This window comes from Bufo bufo, chromosome 5 (assembly GCF_905171765.1).
Source record: "Bufo bufo chromosome 5, aBufBuf1.1, whole genome shotgun sequence".
Lineage (NCBI taxonomy): Eukaryota > Metazoa > Chordata > Amphibia > Anura > Bufonidae > Bufo > Bufo bufo.
Window position 1 is genome coordinate 363,939,271 of NC_053393.1, and position 21,051 is coordinate 363,960,321.

The window sequence follows — 21,051 nt, forward strand, 5'->3', positions numbered from 1 at the left end:
TGCCCACAGGGTTCGATCCACCCGGGTTTAGCCTGAGCCTAAGAGCGGCAAATGTGCGATGAAGTGTCAGAGCGCTTGTTTTGTTTGGTGATCCATGTTTAGGCTCCTTATTGTTTCATATTTCTGCTATAAGTCTTCTTTTTACTGGGCTTAGTGTGTGGGGCCTCGTTTTTGGATACTTCCACACTAGTTCCCCTCCCCTACCGAGGTCTTTAACCTCCTAGGTAGCTATTACCGTTTAAGTTTCCTACATTTTGCGATGTTTATATTTTATTTTTGTATTATTTTTGTGTAGCCCTGTGCCACCCTCTGACTAGTCTTTCAGGTTATCCGCTCAGATCTACATAATGTCACCATGTCTGACTTAAAGGTTTTGTCATTTAATGTAAATGGCATGAATACCCCTTAAAGAGGGAGCTGATTTAGTACTATTACAAGAGACCCACTTCAGACACTTGCACATGCCTAACGTAGTAAGCAAAAACTTCCCTATGTGGCACCATGCCGCATACTCCTCGGCAGCTAGAGGGGTTTCAATAGGCGTAGGGCAGAATTTCCCCTTCACTTTGGTGTCTAAACTAGTTGACCCTGATGGTCGATACCTATTTTTGAAAGGCAGAGTAGCAAACTCTATGTTCACACTAGTGAACCTTTACACCCCGAATAGTGGACAGATCACCTGGCTACTCCACACACTTGAGATCCTGAAAACCTATAGGGAAGGACACCTCATCCTGGGGGGAGATCTCAATCTCACTCTTGACTCTTCTAAGGATTCAACCTCTGAAGTCCATCCTCCCTCTAAAAAACAGATGAGAAGGCTTCTTCTCACATTCACAGATCTAGGGGTTTCGGACGTTTGGCGCATCCTACACCCAGAGGAAAAAGACGCATAACACATATCAACGTTTAGATTACCTATTTTTAACTAACCAATTGCTGTCCTCAGTCTCGGAGGCTAGTATTGGGAACATAGTTGTTTCTGATCATGCGCCGGTGAGTGTGAAGGTGAGGTTCCATGCTATTCCTCTGAAATCCTGGGTTTGGAGATTGAATGAGACGCTTCTGGAGGATGATTCGCACAGGCGGGTTGTAGAGCAATGCCTTAAGAACTACTTTAGGGAAAATGCCAGGGATCTAGCCAGCAGGACGACTCTATGGGAAGCACATAAGGTAGTGGTTAGAGGGGAGCTCATTAGCTTGGTTTCCAGAGTCAAAATAAATAGACAGAAACATAGAAACATAGAATGTGTCGGCAGATAAGAACCATTTGGCCCATCTAGTCTGCCCAATATACTGAATACTATGGATAGCCCCCGGCCCTATCTTATATGAAGGATGGCCTTATGCCTATCCCATGCATGCTTAAACCCCTTCACTGTATTTGCAGCTACCACTTCTGCAGGAAGGCTATTCCATGCATCCACTACTCTCTCAGTAAAGTAATACTTCCTTATATTACTTTTAAACCTTTGCCCCTCTAATTTAAAACTGTGTCCTCTTGTGGTAGTTTTTCTTCTTTTAAATATGCTCTCTTCCTTTACCGAGTTGATTCCCTTTATGTATTTAAAAGTTTCTATCATATCCCCTCTGTCTCTTCTTTCTTCCAAGCTATACATATTAAGGTCCTTTAACCTTTCCTGGTAAGTTTTATCCTGCAATCCATGTACTAGTTTAGTAGCTCTTCTCTGAACTCTCTCCAAAGCATCTATATCCTTCTGGAGATATGGCCTCCAGTACTGCGCACAATACTCCAAGTGAGGTCTCACCAGTGTTCTGTACAGCGGCATAAGCACTTCACTCTTTCTACTGCTTATACCTCTCCCTATACATCCAAGCATTCTGCTGGCATTTCGTGCTGCTCTATTACATTGTCTTCCCACCTTTAAGTCTTCTGAAATAATTACTCCTAAATCCCTTTCCTCAGATACTGAGGTCAGGACTGTGTCAAATATTCTATATTCTGCCCTTGGGTTTTTACGCCCCAGGTGCATTATCTTGCACTTATCCACATTAAATTTCAGTTGCCAGATTTCTGACCATTCTTCTAGTTTTCCTAAATCCTTTTCCATTTGGCGTTTCCCTCCAGGAACATCAACCCTGTTACCTATCTTTGTGTCATCAGCAAAAAGACAAACCTTACCAGCGAGGCCTTTTGCAATATCACTTATGAAGATATTAAACAAAATCGGTCCCAGTACAGATCCCTGTGGAAATCCTTTATTTATCAAATCGACCTCGGGCTCCCGACTTATCAATACCCCTGCGATAGCTCAAGAGTTTTGCTCCTTCTATTCAACTTTGTATAACCTCCCGGCACCCCTCACTGTACAGCAGCTTGATGAGCATATATCAGAGTTTTTAGGTTCAATCAACATTCCGAGGCTAACTGCAGATGACATACGTGAGCTGCTTTTACCATTCACGGTAGAAGAGGTAGATCAAGTCCTCTCCTCTATTCCTTCGGGTAAGAGCCCAGGGCCTGATGGGTTCCCAATCTCCTATTGCAAAAAGTTTAGGGAAATCCTTAACCCTCACTTTGTGGATGTCTGCAATCTCCTCCTCAAGGGTGGTTCTCTGACCCCGCAAGCCCAGGAGGCACATATAACAATTATTCATAAAGAAGGGAAGGATAGAGAGGCCTGTGGAAGCTACAGACCAATTTCGCTGCTAAATACTGACCTGAAATGGTGGGCTAAATTGCTCAATAACAGAATTTCGAAGTTGCTTCCTGGGCTTGTGGGAGAAGAGCAAGTGGGTTTTGTTGAGGGCAGACATAACATCAGTAGAGTGATACACGTGATCACGCACGCTATCAAAACTAAGTCCCCCCTTGTGCTCCTAGGCACGGATGCTGAGAAGGCGTTCGATAGGGTTAGCTGGAACTATATGGAAAGGGCTTTAAGTGCCTTTGGCATTCCTGAGGATTTTATTATAGCCATCTTTACTTTGTACTCAGCACCATCTGCGAGAGTGATGGTCAATGGGACCCTATTGAACACCTTCCAAATCAAAAATGGTACTCGCCAGGGATGCCCGTTGTCACCCACCTTGTTTGTCCTCGTCCTAGAGACGTTACTTCTAAAGTTTCGCCAATCCCCTGTGATCAAAGGGGTGAAAGTGGGAAAATTTACCCATAAGATGGCGGCCTTCGCGGACGACCTTTTGCTCTTGATGACATCCTGAGGAGGCTCTGCCGGAGGTTATGCAGATATTTTAATCTTTTGGGCTACTCTCAAATTTCAAGATTAACTTTGATAAGTCGGAAGCCTTGGGTATTTCTCTACCGCCTGCCATGCGTACTAGGGTCAAAGCCCTCACTCCATTTAAATGGCCTCCACAGGCAATTAAATATCTGGGTGTCATGATCCCAATGGATCCTAGACTTTTATTTAAGCTCATCTTCCCTCCTTTACTCTCCAAAGTCACCTCCATCATCTCAAAAAGCTCCTCGCCGTTCCTTACCTGGCTAGGCAGGAAGAATGTCTTAACCACCTACATTCTCCCATTGCTTATGTATACTCTTAAAGCTCTTCCTATTTTAATACCTTGCAACTTTATAAATAAACTACAATCCATTATGAGGAAGTATCTCTGGAATGGAGGTCGCCCTAGCGTGTCCCTCTGTTTGTTTGCTCTCTCGCAGGAAAAAACAAGGAGGTATTTCTCTTCCGGATATTCCGACCTACACTCGCCTAAAGAATTATTAGGAACACCTGTTCTATTTCTCATTAATGCAATTATCTAGTCAACCAATCACATGGCAGTTGCTTCAATGCATTTAGGGATGTGGTCCTGGTCAAGACAATCTCCTGAACTCCAAACTGAATGTCAGAATGGGAAAGAAAGGTGATTTAAGCAATTTTGAGCGTGGCATGGTTGTTGGTGCCAGACGGGCCAGTCTGAGTATTTCACAATCTGCTCAGTTACTGGGATTTTCACGCACAACCATTTCTAGGGTTTACAAAGAATGGTGTGAAAAGGGAAAAACATCCAGTATGCGGCAGTCCTGTGGGCAAAAATGCCTTGTGGATGCTAGAGGTCAGAGGAGAATGGGCCGACTGATTCAAGCTGATAGAAGAGCAACGTTGACTGAAATAACCACTCGTTACAACCGAGGTATGCAGCAAAGCATTTGTGAAGCCACAACACGCACAACCTTGAGGCAGATGGGCTACAACAGCAGAAGACCCCACCGGGTACCACTCATCTCCACTACAAATAGGAAAAAAAGGCTACAATTTGCACGAGCTCACCAAAATTGGACTGTTGAAGACTGGAAAAATGTTGCCTGGTCTGATGAGTCTCGATTTCTGTTGAGACATTCAAATGGTAGAGTCCGAATTTGGCGTAAACAGAATGAGAACATGTATCCATCCTCTGATGGCTACTTCCAGCAGGATAATGCACCATGTCACAAAGCTCGAATCATTTCAAATTGGTTTCTTGAACATGACAATGAGTTCACTGTACTAAAATGGCCCCCACAGTCACCAGATCTCAACCCAATAGAGCATCTTTGGGATGTGGTGGAACGGGAGCTTCGTGCCCTGGATGTGCATCCCTCAAATCTCCATCAACTGCAAGATGCTATCCTATCAATATGGGCCAACATTTCTAAAGAATGCTATCAGCACCTTGTTGAATCAATGCCACGTAGAATTAAGGCAGTTCTGAAGGTAAAAGGGGGTCCAACACCGTATTAGTATGGTGTTCCTAATAATTCTTTAGGTGAGTGTATATACAGGCTATTAACCTAGAAAGGTGGCTTAAGCTGACCAGACAAGAGTCACACTGTATGCAAGTAGATTTAGAACTGGCCCTCCTAGGCAAAGATTCATTTCATAGGTTGTGGTTGCCTGGGAAAGCAGGCGAGGGGTCCAAAATAGACAGTGGACTTACCAGGGGGATGCTGCATGTGTGCCACAAATCAAAGGAACTTAACTCGGGGCAAACTAAGATCTCTCCTTTGGCTCCCATTTCAGTTATACCCGTCCTTATGTGCCCACAAATTAAATATCCATCTGTCGTGTGGCTCTCAATGTCTAGCCACAGATTAGGGGACTTGTTATGGCTTAAGGCTCCTGCTGATTTTTTCACTACCCTCTCAGGAGATAAGGCCCCTGGGAAAAATTTCATCCAAAGGAATGATTTTGAGACCATATGCAGGGAATTTAAGTCCTCCAAGTACGTCCCATTATCAGATCCGACGTGGTTGGAGAACTTTGTTTTACTCCCGTGTTTGCCTCACAAGTGCACCACTCTCCTATATAGACAAATCCTCAGCGCTAGGCACTCAAATTTGCCACCTTGGGTTGCTGATTGGGAGAGGGAACTACACCTTACATTAAATGATGCTGACAGAAAATGGATCCAAAAGTGTTCACACGGTTTTTCCAAGTGTATAAAAATACAAGAAAACTCTGTAAAGGTAGCGTTAAGATGGTGTAGGACCCCTGAATACCTTTTTAGAATTAAGTTGCTTCCCACAGATTTGTGTTGGAGATGCAGTGCTGCTACTGGATCCATGTCTCACGTCTGGTGGTACTGTCCAGCCATTCGTCACTTCTGGGCAGATGTAGAACGCACTATCAACAAGATCTGCACCACAACCCTGAGACTCACAGCCCAGTTAATATTACTTTGGCTGCCCACCCCAGATTTTCGTCCGGGGAAAAATAATTTGACCACACACTTGCTTATGGCCGCAAAACTTCTGATTCCCGTAAAATGGAGATCAGTGGATCCACCGACCTTAGACATGTGGCGGGACAGGGTCCACCAGATGTGCCAGATGGAAGAATTGATTGGGTGGACATATCACAGTAGAGACCGTTTTCTACAACTTTGGCAACCCTGGCTACATTACAGAAAGAGCCACCTGAATTCCCCCGCAGCCAGGAACTATCTAGAACTACATGAGGAAAGGTGCTCCTTTATGGGGCTTTTGAGAATGCCTCCCCCCCCCCTCCCCTTATCCACCCGTCTACGCCCTCCTATAGGGGTGTCTTGATTAAAACCTGCACATTTAAGGACCTGGTAGGCGTAAATAGTATTTTTATTGTTAATCCTGAGCGGAATGTAGACTATAATTTAGGATGACACAATGTTAGGGCTGATAGTTCTGATTACTTGTTACGTATATAATTTGTTCTTTACTTATGATTGTAAGGTCATTCACCTAAGGGACTCTTTTTAGTCCTAGATGAGTGATTGCCTCATACCTGCCTGTATTGTTAGGCTATGCCTTCGAAGACTTATGCCTTGCTTTTAATATGACTCAACATTGTACTACTGTACTTAACTATGATCTTTTTTTTGTCTAATAAAAAGAGATTTCAAACAATTTCACATTTTCATCTCAGTGGGAGGGGCTTATTTACGTGCAGCTATACAGCTGACTCAGTTACTAGCCTTGGAGTCATGGAGGTGGCAGCCAACTAGTGCTGCACAAGAAAAATATGTACTAAAAAGAAATAAAAGTGAGCAGAAAGCCTGCACGATGGCAAACAGGCATCCTGGTAATCTTCCTGCAGCCGAGAAAGATAGACCTCGAGTAGCAGCATGTTGGCTAAAGGATGTTCATACACAAGGACGCCTGGGGTGATTGTGTGTAATATCACCTGTATTTTACTTATTATGCAGTTCTAACAAATGTTATCTACAGCATGTAATGTGCAACAATTAGAGATGAGCAAATTTCTAAAAAATTCTATTTAGCCGGTTCACCAAATTTTTTTCGAAAAAATTTGATTCGATCCGAGACTATTCAATCGCGTTAAACAGCTATTTCCTGGCTGCAAAGAGCCTTTATTAGTGGTGGAGAACACTGTGCCTTGCAGTAACACTCATAGGGAGTCTGCTGTGGTAGTGAAACAATACTGTGAGTCAGTATGACATGTAGATGACAGGCAACGCTCTTAGAATCACTGCACACTTCACTTATTTGGGCAGTTACGGGGCCAAAACTGACCATATGACTCAAGTGTGAACTCGGCCTTACAGGTTAGTGTTAGCGGCAGGTATAAAGAACCGTGCAGAGGCCCAAGATCCTACTATAGCGTGAAAGAGCGCACTCCTTTTACACCAATTTACTGATTCCACATAGATTTCTATTAAACGCTTATACAAGTAGAGCCCCCTGAGTGGAGTGGGTGTCAGCAGTAAGTTTGTGTTGATGTCCCTGATTATTTTGCCCTCATCTGTCAGAATAATATCCCCCAAAAAACTGATCCTGTCTGTGGAGCATCCGCCTTCACTCGGTCAGCATTTGATCAGTAATCCATCAGTATTGCTAAAGCCCAAAAAAACAGGAGTGGATCCAAAACAAAGATGACACGTGAATGGAATATTTGCATGTCTTCTGTGCTTTGTACCCACTCCTGCTTTTGGCTACCAAATCATAAGCCAATTCTGATGCAAAATAGGGACCATGTCATGCAGGCCTTACAGCTGTTACATAGACAGGATCCGTTGTGCATCTAATTTTTCCTTCCTTCTGACAGATCAGAAGGGTCAAATAAATGATGTCAGCCAGGCCGAAAAACAAAATAGTGGCCCAGTCATGAAGTGGGGAGGGTGGGAAGCAGCATGAGGTGATCAGAGTGACCCAATGACAGTCTGGAGGTTGCAGCAGCATCAGGAGGAGGCCACAGAGTTGCACAGTGACAGTGTGGAGGTGGCAGCAGCATCAGGAGGCCACAGAGTGGCACACTGACAGAGTGTTGAGGTGGTGGCAGCAGAAGCATCAGGAGGAGGTGACAAGGTGGCACAATGACAGTGTGAAGGTGGCTGCAGCAGCATGAGGAGACCACAGAGTGGCAAGGTGACATAGTGTGGAGGTGGCAGCAGCATCAGGAGACCACAGAGTGACCCAGTGACAGAGTGGGGAGGTGGGTGGCAATACCAGTACCAGCTGAAGATGGTGGGTAAAAGAAGGAGCACTTGGCATCAGATGTGTGGCATCAGGCAGGTTTCAGCATCAGAATAGTAGCTGAGGCAGGTAGCCAGAAGAAATCAGTCTCTTTTGTCAAAGTGTTGGTGTGGCACCATGGATAATCTAGTCTGATGAATCAGGCATTGGTGGGTGGAAATCCTGGCTGATCCACACCTGATTCATCTTGACAAAGGTCAGTTTCTCCACATTTTAGGTACACAGGCGAGTTCTTCTTGGGGTAACTATTGCCCCGCCACACTAAACACCTACTCTGATGCAACACTGCTGGCTGGGCAGGACAGCTTTTCCAGGGCAAACTCGGGCAGTTGCGGCCACAAATCTAGTTTGGCTGCCCAGTAGTCCAGCAGATCTTCAATGTGGAGTGGCAGGGTGCTGTCCAAGTATACCACCACCTGCTGGTTCAGGTCCTGCTCCAGGTCTAGCAGCTGCTGATGCTGGTGTGTAGTTTCTTCATTAGGTCGGTGAAGAAAGCTGCTCATCAGCGACTCTAGACTGAAGTTGCTGCTGATGAGGCTGAAACTGCTCCTACCCCCCCACCCTGCCACAGCAACCATGGCAGAGGAATGTGAGTGCAGAGAGCCCCCCCGGTCAGACTTGCGAAAGGATGGAAGATGGCGCAGAAAGGCAGCGGCCAACTGGCTACATAGGAATTCTCTATAGTAGTTCAGATTTGTCCTCCCTCTCAGCGAGTGTAAAAAGGCCCCGATTTTGGACCGGTACCAAGGGTCCAACAAGGTATAGAGCCAGAAGTCATCCCTCTGCCGAATGGTGACAATTCGGCTGTCACTATGCAAGCAAGTGAGCATGCATCGGGCCATTTGTGCAAGTGACTCAGAGGAACTCCCTGCCTCCATCTCCACTGCATACGACGACGGTGTGTCTGGGTCCTCTGCCTCGTCTCCCTCATTGCCCTGCATCTCCTCTGGCTGCTCCTGCTCCTCCTCTCCTGTCACCTATGTAGAAAAACCACCCATTTCGCTACACATTGCTTGTGCTCCAATGTCCTATTCCTCCAGTCAGCCCCCACAGGGCTCATGTGGCTGTGAGATCTAGGCGCCACGTCTCCAGTCCCCTGACCAGCCAGATTTACCCTCATCTGTTCCAGGACATGAAGCAGTGGAATGACGTTGTTCATCCCCGTAGTCCTGGCGACTGACAAATAACGTGGCCTCCTCAAAGGGCCTGAGCACACGGCAGGTGTCTGGTATGAGCTGCCACTGGCTAACATTGAAGTTACACTCCTGTCTGCTTGGATCATCAAGAAATTGTTTATGGCCTTTCTCTGTTCGTATAGTCGGTCCAACATATGGAGGTGTTATTCCAACAGGTGGAAACATCGCATATCAGCCTATGATGGGGGATACAGTTCTGCCGCTGCAGCTCAAGGAGGGTGTGCTTTGCGGTGTACGAGTGGCTGAAGTGCATGCAAAGTTTCCTGGCCATTTTTAGGATGTCTTGCAGATGGGTGGAAGACTTCAGGAACCGCTTGACAACCCGATAGAACACGTGTGCCATGCAGGGCGCATGGCTTAGCCCTCCTTGAAGCAGTGCTGACACCATGTTCTTCCCGTTGTCGTTCACTATGGTTCCGATTTTGAGTTGTCGCGGAGAAAGGCAGGATTTGATTTCTTGATGAAGGACGCGGAGCAGTTCCTCCCATGTTTGACTCCGTTAGCCCAGGAAAACGAGGTGCTTAACACAGCTGTGCCATGCACATGTGGTATGCGGGAGGGGCACTGTGAATTGTCCCTGCAGTGGAGGCTGAGGACACGGTGGAGGAGGAAGAGGCGGACATTGTCACAGGACCAACGACGTGAGAACGTGGAGGCAGAAGCGGCGTCACCTGGCCAAGTTGCAGATTTGGCTGTGCAGGAACCACATTTACCCAGTGGGCCGTAAAGGACATGTATTGTCCCTGACCATAGTTACAGCTCCACACTGCCGTGCACTTTGGCAGACAACGACAGGCTCAAGGACTGGCCCACATTCTGTTCTACATATGTGTGCAGGGCTGGTACTGCCAATGAAATGACAGCCTGGGACTCTCCACCTCGGCTCTGCACAAGCCATCAGTTCTCTGAAAGGTGCAGAGTCCACCACTTGGAAAGGGAAGGACTGCAGCACCAGCAACTTGGCCAGGAGCGCATTCAGTTTCTGGGCCATTGGATGAGTGCATGCATACTGTTGTCTCTTGGCAATCGTTTTGGTGATCAATTGCTGACAAAATTACTGACAAGGAGGAGGATGGACAGCTCCCTTCTGCTTAGGTGGTGGAGCCTTGACTGCCTGAAATCGGGTGCGTGCCACTGGGTGATGCAGCCGTTGCTGCGGCAGGCTGGACCAACACATCGGAGCCACGGTTCTCCTAGGCCACTTTATGGTGATGCTGCATATGTTAATGCAGGCCCATGGTGCCAACATTGGTACCCTGACCACGCTTAACCTTCTGCCCACAGATTCTACAAATGACCCTGTTCACCTCCCCCAGCGGCATAACAAAAAACTGCCACACCACCAAGTAGGTGATTTTACCTCCAACACTCCTCACTGACTGACTGCTACTTCCGTGAACCCCTGCACCACTGCTCTCCGGGCAGGTAGGCTCCTGCGAAGTGCGTGGTCTACCCCAGGCACGTTTGGTTCCTGACCTCCCACTGCTGCCACCATGCTGATTCCCGGCCACGCTAGCAACTTGCTGGATCCACCGCTGCCTCACTGGCAAGCTGCCACCCTCTTCTCCCAATGATGATGAAGCCCCTAATTCAACCGTCTTCCAAGTGTGATCAGCTACATCATCATCATCGAGTACTGTCTGCACGTCACTGATGTCCTCTTCAACAGTCTCTGGCTCAGGAGCCTGACCGCTTGCAACACCAGCTCCCATGCCACTCTCCTCATCGCTACTTGCCCGCCTACCGGAGGAAGCTGTGGATTTCTCCTCCACTGCACAAATAGTCTCACAACATGGACAGTGACACACCAGAGGGGGATCAATGGCAAAAATTCCCACAAAAAATATGTATTTTAATCAGGGGGGATTTTTATGCGTCTTAAATGGACTCTTAAAAATGTGCCCTGCTGGAGCCTAGAACGTTTTTATTTTAGGCCATCTGAGTACGGGCCCCAAAAATTAGGCATTCACCTGACAGAAAAGAACAAGCGATTATGTGGCTGGAGGTATATCAGTCTACTTTCACACTCACGTTTTGGCTTTCCGTTTGAGATCCGTTCAGGGCTCTCACAAACAGTCCAAAGCGGATCAGTTTGCATTCTGAATGGAAAAGGATTTCCTCAGAATGCATCAGTTCAAACTCCATTCTGCTTAGGAGACAGACACCAAAAGGCTGCTTCACCCAGTGGGCAGTAAAAGTTATGTACCTTCCATGCCCATGTTTGCTAGACCACATGTCTGTGGTCAGATGTATCTTGGCACCGACACTCTGTGCCAGAGAAATATTCAATCGCCGCTGAACGTGGCCATATATGTAGCTCTGTGATGCCCTTCTGGGAGAAATATTGCAGTGTGCCAATGGCCACAAATTTTCTAAAGGCCTCCAAGTCCACCAGTTTATATGGAAGTAGTTGGCAGGCTAGCAGTTCCGACAAGCCAGAGGTCAGCCATTGGGCAGGAGGGTTATCCGGCGTCTTCAACTTTTTATGCTCGAACATTTGGGCCACGGAAGCCTGCCTTCTGCCAGATGAACGCGATGACGGCATGGTGGAAGGTGGAGTGGAGGACAAATGGGAGGAGAGAGAAGAAGAGGCAGGACATGGAGCACCGGGAGTGTAGATTTGTGGGTTCTGACGGCGTTGTTCCCACTGTGCTCGGTGATGGGAGGGCAGGTGCCTTCTTAAGGCGGTTGTCCCTAGGTTAGTGTTGGGCTTACTGCGACTTATGCATTGACAGCACAGGCTGCAGATGCAGGGGCGTAGATAAGGGGGGGGGATAGGGGGGTTCAAACCCCCCCCCCCCAGAGTGTCTGTCCTCCTCAGGGCCGGCGCTTCCATAAGGCAGACCAAGCGGCTGCCTTAGGGCGCACCCTGCACAGAGAAAGGGGTGGGCGGAAAAACAAACCCTTTTTTTTTTAGCACTTACTTGCCAGCAGCGCAGCGCTGCCGGGCGCCCTCCCCAGCCAGTGTTCACTCTAAACTGCGCTTGTGTTAAGCCACAGATAGGAGCAGGAGACTGCTGATTGGCTAGTATCAGCTAGCTGCCCTGCCATTGGTCCATCCTTTCACACCCCCTTCCTCTGGAGCTGAACACAGCAGGAGGTTGTGAAGACAGGAAGCCTGCGTTCTCACAGTGGATCATGTGACCATGAAGGAGCATGTGACCAGTGACGTCACAGACCTCCTTCTAGCAAATCCATTCTAGCATCTACCCAGCATGTATGGCAGGACTCTGCTGAGCAAAGACCATGTGCCCAGGTGAGGTGACCATAGAAGTGCCCTGGCATCTGTCTGCTGCTGGAAGCTCAATGTGGAGCTTTATGAATGTAAAAACTAATACCCAAGAGGCTAAAGAAACCCTGCTTGTCTGCTTCTGACCCTAATCTTAACACATAACGTTCATTTGATTGCAATTTACTCTAACACCTAAAGGGATTTGTTTAAAGCCTGCTGTTTCTCTAGATGACCTTATGTTGATAGTAGTGTTAATAGATTCTCAAAGGTCTGTAAAAATAGGGTAACTGCTTTTATAGACCCTTGAGACTATTAACACTACTATAAACATAAGGTCACCTAGAGAAAGAGCAAGTTTTTAAAATTATTTTTTTCCTTTAGGTGTTAAAACATAACTTATTTGATTGCTTGAACACCTTAAGGAAAACCAATTAAAAACCTGCTGTTTCTCAAGATGACCTTATGTTGATAGCAGTGGTAATAGAGTCTGAAAGGTCTATAGAAGCAGTTACCCTATTTTTACAGACCTTTGAGGCTCTATTAACACTACTGTCAACATAAGGTCATCTAGAGACACAGCAGGTTTTTAAAATGATTTTTCCTTTAGGTGTTACAGCAATCAAATGAAAGTTATGTTATAACACCTAAAGGAAAAACATAATTCAAAAAAGATGCTGTTTCTCTAAATGACCTGATGTTGATAGTAGTGTTAATAGAGTCTCAAAGGTTTGTAAAAATAGTGTACCTGCTTCTATAGAGATTTGAGACTCTATTACCACTACTTTTAGCATAAGATCATCTGGAGAAACATCAGGTTTTTTAAATTATTATTTTTTCTTTACGTGCTAAAGCAATCAAATGGAGGGGGAGAAATGTGACATGGGTGAGGATGGGGTTACATGATGGGCCGGAGACAATGTCTGTAGCCTGTCTGTGCCATGGACTGGGAGAAATATGACATGGAGGGCTGATGGCTAACATGGGGATTGGTTTAGGAATGATATGGCTGGTATATTTTTTTCAAACCCTGGTGTGTCTGCTAGATGAAGTCTTATAATTTGAGAAAGCTGAACCCCCCCCAGGAAATAAAATTATCTATGGCTCTGTGCAGATGGCAACACTATTATCAGCAGCTGACACGTTAAGAAAAGCCCACACTACGGAGACATGTGCCGGCGTCCTGGGAGCGCAAGATGTGACCGTGCATGGTGAATGGCTCGCTCCAGATACATTAGCAGTCTGCTTTTTGCCTCCTGTGCACTGCGAGTTCTGCCTGCTTCTCCTCCTTCTCCTCCCTATCTGCTGCTCCATCTCTCCCTCTGAACTTCCCTCCTCTTCCTCTCTTGTGAACACCCACGTGATATCCATCGACACGTCATCGTCACCTTCACCACCAATGACATTAGAGATCTCTGAGTAGGCAGCAACAGTGGGGTCCACCCTCCTTGGGCTGATCTGGGTTCTGTTTGAATTTAAGGATACAATAAGTGTCAGTGGCTCACCTGCATGTACTACCGTGAGATGGTGCTCACTCCAAGGGCAACACCCCAAGCCTGTAAAATGTATAGAACAAATAAAAATGAGGAAGTCAAATTGAGATTTTGCATATTTATACAACTTTGTTTATTAGAATAAAAAAAAAATATTTATTATCATAAAATTAATAATAAAAAATAATAAAAAAAGAATGGGAAGAACTATGTGGTCTTTATAAAACACTAAACTGTGGTCTCAATAGTACCTTATACCTTAATTCAGGGAGATCCTTCTGTGGATCCCTGTGTAGATGGTCCACGTGGATATCTGTGCTCCCCTCTTGATATGGGGTGGGATCGTAATGCTACGATGAGCACTATCTCCACCTGGAGCATCACCCCAGTGATAATCGCAGAGGATAATTTGATTGCAATAAATTAACACTAGTATACAATATAACACAAATAAAAATAAACAAACAAAAAATATGAAAATAAGAATACATTAATATGATAATAATAATAATAGTAATTTGCAGAATGCAGCAGAATAAAAAACAAATGTCTATTCAGGATGCCTCCAAATGATCATGTGGATGACAAGTCCTGCTGCAATGCGATATAATAATTCTCCAAAATGTAAATAGAATTAAAAATAGAATTAAAAATGGAATCCTTCTAAAATGCAGTACATTAGTCCCCTTCAATGAGGGTAGACCAATACCTCTTAATCCACTATATTTTCAGGGGTATGCATGTACTGTCCAGACCTCTCTTGCGGTCTGTGTGTTGCCGCAGTTAAATTATGAGTAATGCCGTTTTAGTATAATGATTCATCAGCAAGTACTGCCACATAAAAAAAAAAAACTAATATTCATTTTTACAAATATACAGTATATCACTATACTCGAAATATTTGCAAAATCGTGAAGTGCTGATATTCGCGATAAAAATTTGTTTTTCAAATATTTACGCTCAACACTAATCTACACCACCGTACAGCAAATAATATATTTTTTTTTACCACTAATACTCGCCAAAAAGGGCTTTAGAACATATAACTACACCACTAAACGGCAAATATATTTTTTTGCCTTTTAATACATGGCAAAAAGAGCTTTAGAACATATATCTACACTGCTGAACAGCAAATAATATATATATTTTTCTGCCACTAATACACGCCAAAAAGGGCTTTAGAACATATAACTACACCACTGAACGGCAAAAATATTTTTTTGCCACTAATACACCCGAAAAAGGGCTTTTGAACATATAACTGCACCGCTGAACGGCAAATAGGACATTATTTTTTCCCACTTATACACGCCACAAAAGGCTTTAGAACATATATCTACACCGCTGAACAGCAAATAATAGAAACATAGAATCATAGAATGTGTCGGCAGATAAGAACCATTTGGCCCATCTAGTCGGCCCAATATACTGAATACTATGAATAGCCCTTGGCCCTATCTTATATGAAGGATGGCCTTATGCCTATCCCATGCATGCTTAAACTCCTTCACTGTATTTGCAGCTACCACTTCTGCAGGAAGGCTATTCCATGCATCCACTACTCTCTCAGTAAAGTAATACTTCCTGATATTACTTTTAAACCTTTGCCCCTCTAATTTAAAACTGTCCTCTTGTAGCAGTTTTTCTTCTTTTAAATATTTTCTCCTCTTTTACCTTGTTGATTTTCTTTATGTATTAAAAAGTTTCTATCATATCCCCTCTGTCTCGTCTTTCTTCCAAGCTATACATGTTAAGGTCCATTAATCTTTCCTGGTAAGTTTTATCCTGCAATCCATGTACCAGTTTAGTAGCTCTTCTCTGAACTCTCTCCAAAGTATCAATATCCTTCTGGAGATATGGTCTCCAGTACTGAGCACAATACTCCAAATGAGGTCTCACTAGTGCTCTGTAGAGCTGCATGAGCACCTACCTCCCTCTTTCTACTGGTAATGCCTCTCCCTATACACCCAAGCATTCTGCTAGCATTTCCTGCTGCTCTATGACATTGTCTGCCTACCTTTAAGTCTTCTGAAATAATGACCCCTAAACCCCTTTCCTCAGATACTGAGGTTAGGACTGTATCACTGATTTTATATTCTGCTCTTGGGTTTTTACGCCCCAGGTGCATTATCTTGCACTTATCAACATTAAATTTTAGTTGCCAGATTTTTGACCATTCCTCTAGTTTTCCTAAATCCTTTTCCATTTGGTGTATCCCTCCAAGAACATCAACCCTGTTTCAAATCTTTGTGTCATCAGCAAAAAGACACACCTTACCATCGAGGCCTTCTGCAATTTTGCTGATAAAGATATTAAACAATATGGGTCACAGAACATATCCCTGAGGTACCCCACTGGTAACAAGAATATACTCCATTGACTACAACCCTCTGTTGTCTGTCCCTCAGCCACTGCCTAATCCATTCAATAATATGGGAGTCCAAGCACAAAGACTGCAATTTATTGATAAGCCTTCTATGTGGGACAGTATCAAAAGCCTTACTAAAGTCTAGATAAGCGATGTCTACTGCACCTCCACCATCTATTATTTTAGTCACCCAATAAAAAAAATCAATAAGATTAGTTTGACATGATCTCCCTGAAGTAAACCCATGCTGTTTTTCATCTTTCAATCCATTGGATTTTAGATGTTCCACAATCCTTTCCTTAAGTATGGTTTCCATTAATTTCCCCACTATTGATGTCAGGCTTACTGGCCTATATAGTTGCCCAATTCCTCCCTACTACCTTTCTTGTGAATGGGCACAACATTTGCTAATTTCCAATCTTCTGGGACGACTTCTGTTACCAGTGATTGGTTAAATAAATCTGTTAATGGTTTTGCTAGTTCACTGCTAAGCTCTTTTAATAGCTTTGGGTGTATCCCATCAGGCCCCTGTGACTTATTTGTATTCATTTTAGACAGCTGACTTAGAACCTCTTCCTCTGTGAAGACACATGCATCAAAAGATTCATTAGTCTTCCTTCCTAACTTTTTCCTTTATTTTCTTTGTAAAAACTGAACAGAAGCATTCATTGAGGCAGTCAGCTAGTTCTTTATCTTCTTCCATATACCTTCCTTCATTTGTTTTTAATTTAGTAATTCCTTGTTTTAGTTTCCTTTTTTCATTTATGTATCTGGAGAATGTCTTATCGCCTTTTTTCACTGACTGAGCTATTTTCTCTTCTGCCTGTGCTTTAGAAGCTCTTATAACTTGTTTGGCCTCTCTCTGCCTAATCTTATAAATTTGCCTGTCATCCTCGTGTTTTTTTTATTTATTTTTATAATTACTAAATAGTGTTGAGTGCGAATATTTGAATTTCGAATTTTTTTCTCGAATATCGCAATTTCGAGATTTCGCAAATATTTCGAATATAGTTCCAAATATTCGCAAAATCGAATATTCGTATTTTTTTTGTTAAAAAAAAAAAATCGTACGATTAATTTAATCGTACGATTTTTATTTTTTTTTCCCCTGTATAAGGCAACGTTCCTATGACTATGGCTAGGCTAATAATCGTATGATTAAATTAATCGTACGATTTTTTTTAAATTTTTTTTCCTGTATAAGGCAAAGTTCCTATGACTATGGCTAGGCTAATATGTGTATTTTACGAAATTTCTTAATATTGCTCTAATTTCGTCTTTTAGAATATTCGTAATATTCTAAAAGACGGAGTTAGAGCAATATTACGAATATTCTAAAAGACGGAGTTAGAGCAATATTAAGAAATTTCGTAAAATACACATATTAGCCTAGCCATAGTCATAGGAACGTTGCCTTATACAGAAAAAAAATAAAATGAAAATCGTACGATTAAAAAAAATCGGACGATTAATTTAATCGCATATTATTCGCGAAAAATAAAATAATTCCGAATATTCGATTTCGACTAAAATAATACAAATATTCATTCGAATATTCGCGAAATATTGCGAAATCGAATATGGCACCTCCCGCTCATCACTACATACTAAATGCTATATTTTTGTTTTTAATGATTTTGGCCACTGAGTACCACAGTGTTCGCTTCCTTTTTTTTGCTTTTACTGACAAGCCTGACGCAATTATCTGTTGCCTTCAATAGTGCCACTTTTAAGTAGTCCCATTTCTCCTGGACTCCATTGAAACTGTTCCAATCTGATAGGTACTCATATACCACTAATCTAATTTTAGAAAAGTCAGTTTTTCTAAAATCTAAAACTTTTGTGTGGTGTGACTGTACTTATAGTAAACCCCACTGACTGGTGATCACTAGATCCCAAGCTTCCCCCTACAGTAATATGAGATACCAAATTCGCATTTGTGAATGCTAAATCTAAAATGGCCTCCTTCCGGGTTGGCTCCTCAACTACTTGCTGTAGAGATAATCCCAGTAGGGAATTTAGAATATCTGTAATCCGGGCAGAACTAGCTATTTTGGTTTTCCAATTTACATCAAGAAGATTAAAGTCTCCCAAAATGATAACTTCCCCTTTCAATGTCATTTTAGCTATTTCCTCAACTAGTAGATCATCTAATTCTTTGACTTGGCTTTGTGGTCTATATATCACACCTACACGAGTTACCTTATGATTATCAAGCTGCAAGGTAACCCAAACTGACTCTCTAAATTGGTCTTGCTAACTTTTATTAAAGGGAACCTGTCACCAGGATTTTGTGTATAGAGCCGAGTACATAGGTTGCTAGATGGCCGCTAGCACATCCGCAATACCCAGTTCCCATAGCTCTGTGTGTAAAAAAAACTGATTTGATACATATGCAAATTAACCTGAGATGAGTCCTGTATGTGAGATGAGTCAGGGACAGGACTCATCTTAGGTTAATTTGCATATGTATCAAATCAGTTTTTTTTATACAATAAAAGCACACAGAGCTATGGGAACTGGGTATTGCGGATGTGCTAGCGGCCATCTAGCAACCCATGTCCTCAGCTCTATACATCAAATCCTGGTGACAGGTTCCCTTTAAATTAGATTTTATGCTATCTTCCACATACAGGGCCACCCCTCCCCCTCCCCATTTCTTGCCTTCTCTGACTTTTCTATATAGAGAGAACCCTGGTATTGTTATATCCCAGTCATTACTCCCATTTAACCATATCTCAGTAACAGCCACTAAATCTATATTCTCAGATGCCATTATAGACTCAAGTTCACTGATCTTATTCCCTAAACTGTGAGCATTTGTAGACAAGACTCTGAGCTTGTCATTTCTTAACCTATGTGCTACTGGCATCTTCTGGCATTGTTCCGTGGGGGAAGGGGGCAGTCGGACTGCTGGATTATCACTCTTTTGCTCCCCTTCCCTAGTTTAAATGCTCCTTAGCAAATACTTTGAACTGTTCACTGAGGACATTCGTTCCCTTGAGAGAAAGATGTAAACCATCTTTCTTGTACAGTTATTTTCCATTCCAACGAGAGCTAACATGAGACACAAAGCCAAATCCTTGGTTCAGACACCATTCACCAAGCCATACATTGAATTCCTTAATGCACATCTTCCTGTCATGCTGAAAATTATGCACAGGCAAAACTGCAGAGAATGAAACAGTTGATGCAACCTCCCGTATATCATTTCAAAGTGTGTGAAAAGCTTCCTTCACCTTTGAAACCTCATTGCAAGCCAGATCATTTGTTCCAAGATGGACAATAACATCCACCTCCTTTTTCTGTTTTGCTTGCCTAACAATATTAAGGATATGTAGTCTATCCCTGCTAGTGGTAGCACCAGGGAGACCTCTCACAAAACTATTTTCCTCAAACTTCACACCTCTTATGATAGAATCGCCCACCAACAGCTGCTTACTATCAGTTCTCACCTTAACCTTTTTGTCTTTGGTTGCAGTCTTGCATACTTTAGGCATATATATATTTTTTTGCCACTAATACACGCCAAAAAGGGCTTTAGAACATATAACTGTACCACTGAACGGCAAATAGGCCCTTATTGTTTTCCACTTATACACGCCACAAAAGGCTTTAGAACATATATCTACACCACTGAACAGCAAATATTTTTTTCCCACTAATACACGCCAAAAAGGGCTTTAGAACATATAACTGCACAGCTGAACAGCAAATATAGGTGAAACTCCAAAAATTGGAATATCGTGCAAAGTTCATTTATTTCAGTAATGCAACTTAAAAGGTGAAACTAATGTATGATATAGACTCCTTACATGCAAAGCGAGATATAAAATCATTCAACCTGTCTATCAAATAGTTTTTATACCAAAAGTATAAATAAATACGTTTTTAAACATAACAACCTATTTCAATCTATACCAGATGAGTGTGCCATCACAACTACTTTTTTCCAATTTATTGTTTACATGGTTTCTAGGTGTACCGGTGTATGAGCACCTCTATCCACATTGCACAGTCAGCGAGCCACTGAATTACCTTATTCCATTTTCTATTAAGTGCCAGCGATGAGCGGTCCACAAAATGCGAAACGCACATTGCCAGTGTCCGTGTTTTGCGAATCCGCAAAACACACACGGATGTGTGAATAGACCCTAACAGTAACTAGGAAGTGGCCAGCTACAGATCTTAAATTCATAATTTTCCTGACATTAGGGCTTTCCCTTAAGCTTCAAACCTCATCTGACTTCATCCTATCGATTAAGCTGTAACCTTATTTAGTCTTTTTGTCTAATTCGGAGCTACACTCAACAAGGAAATCGGCCTGAAATTCTTTACTGCAGTGTGGTCTTTTGCATGTTTAGGAATGCCTGTTCTAACAACTTCCCTAAACATCCTTAGACACTATCTGGCCTCCTATAATATGTTAAATAGCTACTATAAAAATAACCAGACTACACTACACAAATACATAGTAGGGATTTCAGATAATAAGCTTGTCCATGCTGTTTTTAAGGTTACCAAACTCACAGGACTATTGTATCACATATATACATTTTTACAAAACAAGTATTCATGTCTTTTCCATTCCAGGTTCTTCATGCTTCACAAGAAGGTTCAAGTTCAAAACAGGTACAAATTAATCTTAAATCACTATGTCATGCAATTAAAGTGGTTGTGCAGTGCTACTATATTGATGACCTATCCTCACTAAGTGTTAACAGTGCCCCCAATAGTAATAATGCCCCCATAGTGCCCATTCTAGTAATCATGTTCCCCATAGTCCCCCAGTAGTAATAAAGCCCACCATAATGCCCCCCAGTAGTAAT

General features: G+C 43.2%; 1 protein-coding gene across 1 annotated transcript in view; it reads left to right on the top strand.

Annotated features, from left to right (window-relative positions):
- The window catches only part of LOC121001016 (serpin B3-like), a 63,465-nt gene that overhangs the window by 16,608 nt on the left and 25,806 nt on the right, over positions 1–21,051 (top strand). The window contains exon 3 of the mRNA XM_040431874.1: positions 20,816–20,854. Within this exon, the coding sequence (XP_040287808.1) occupies positions 20,816–20,854 (39 nt within the window). The remainder of the gene's footprint in view (positions 1–20,815; positions 20,855–21,051) is intronic.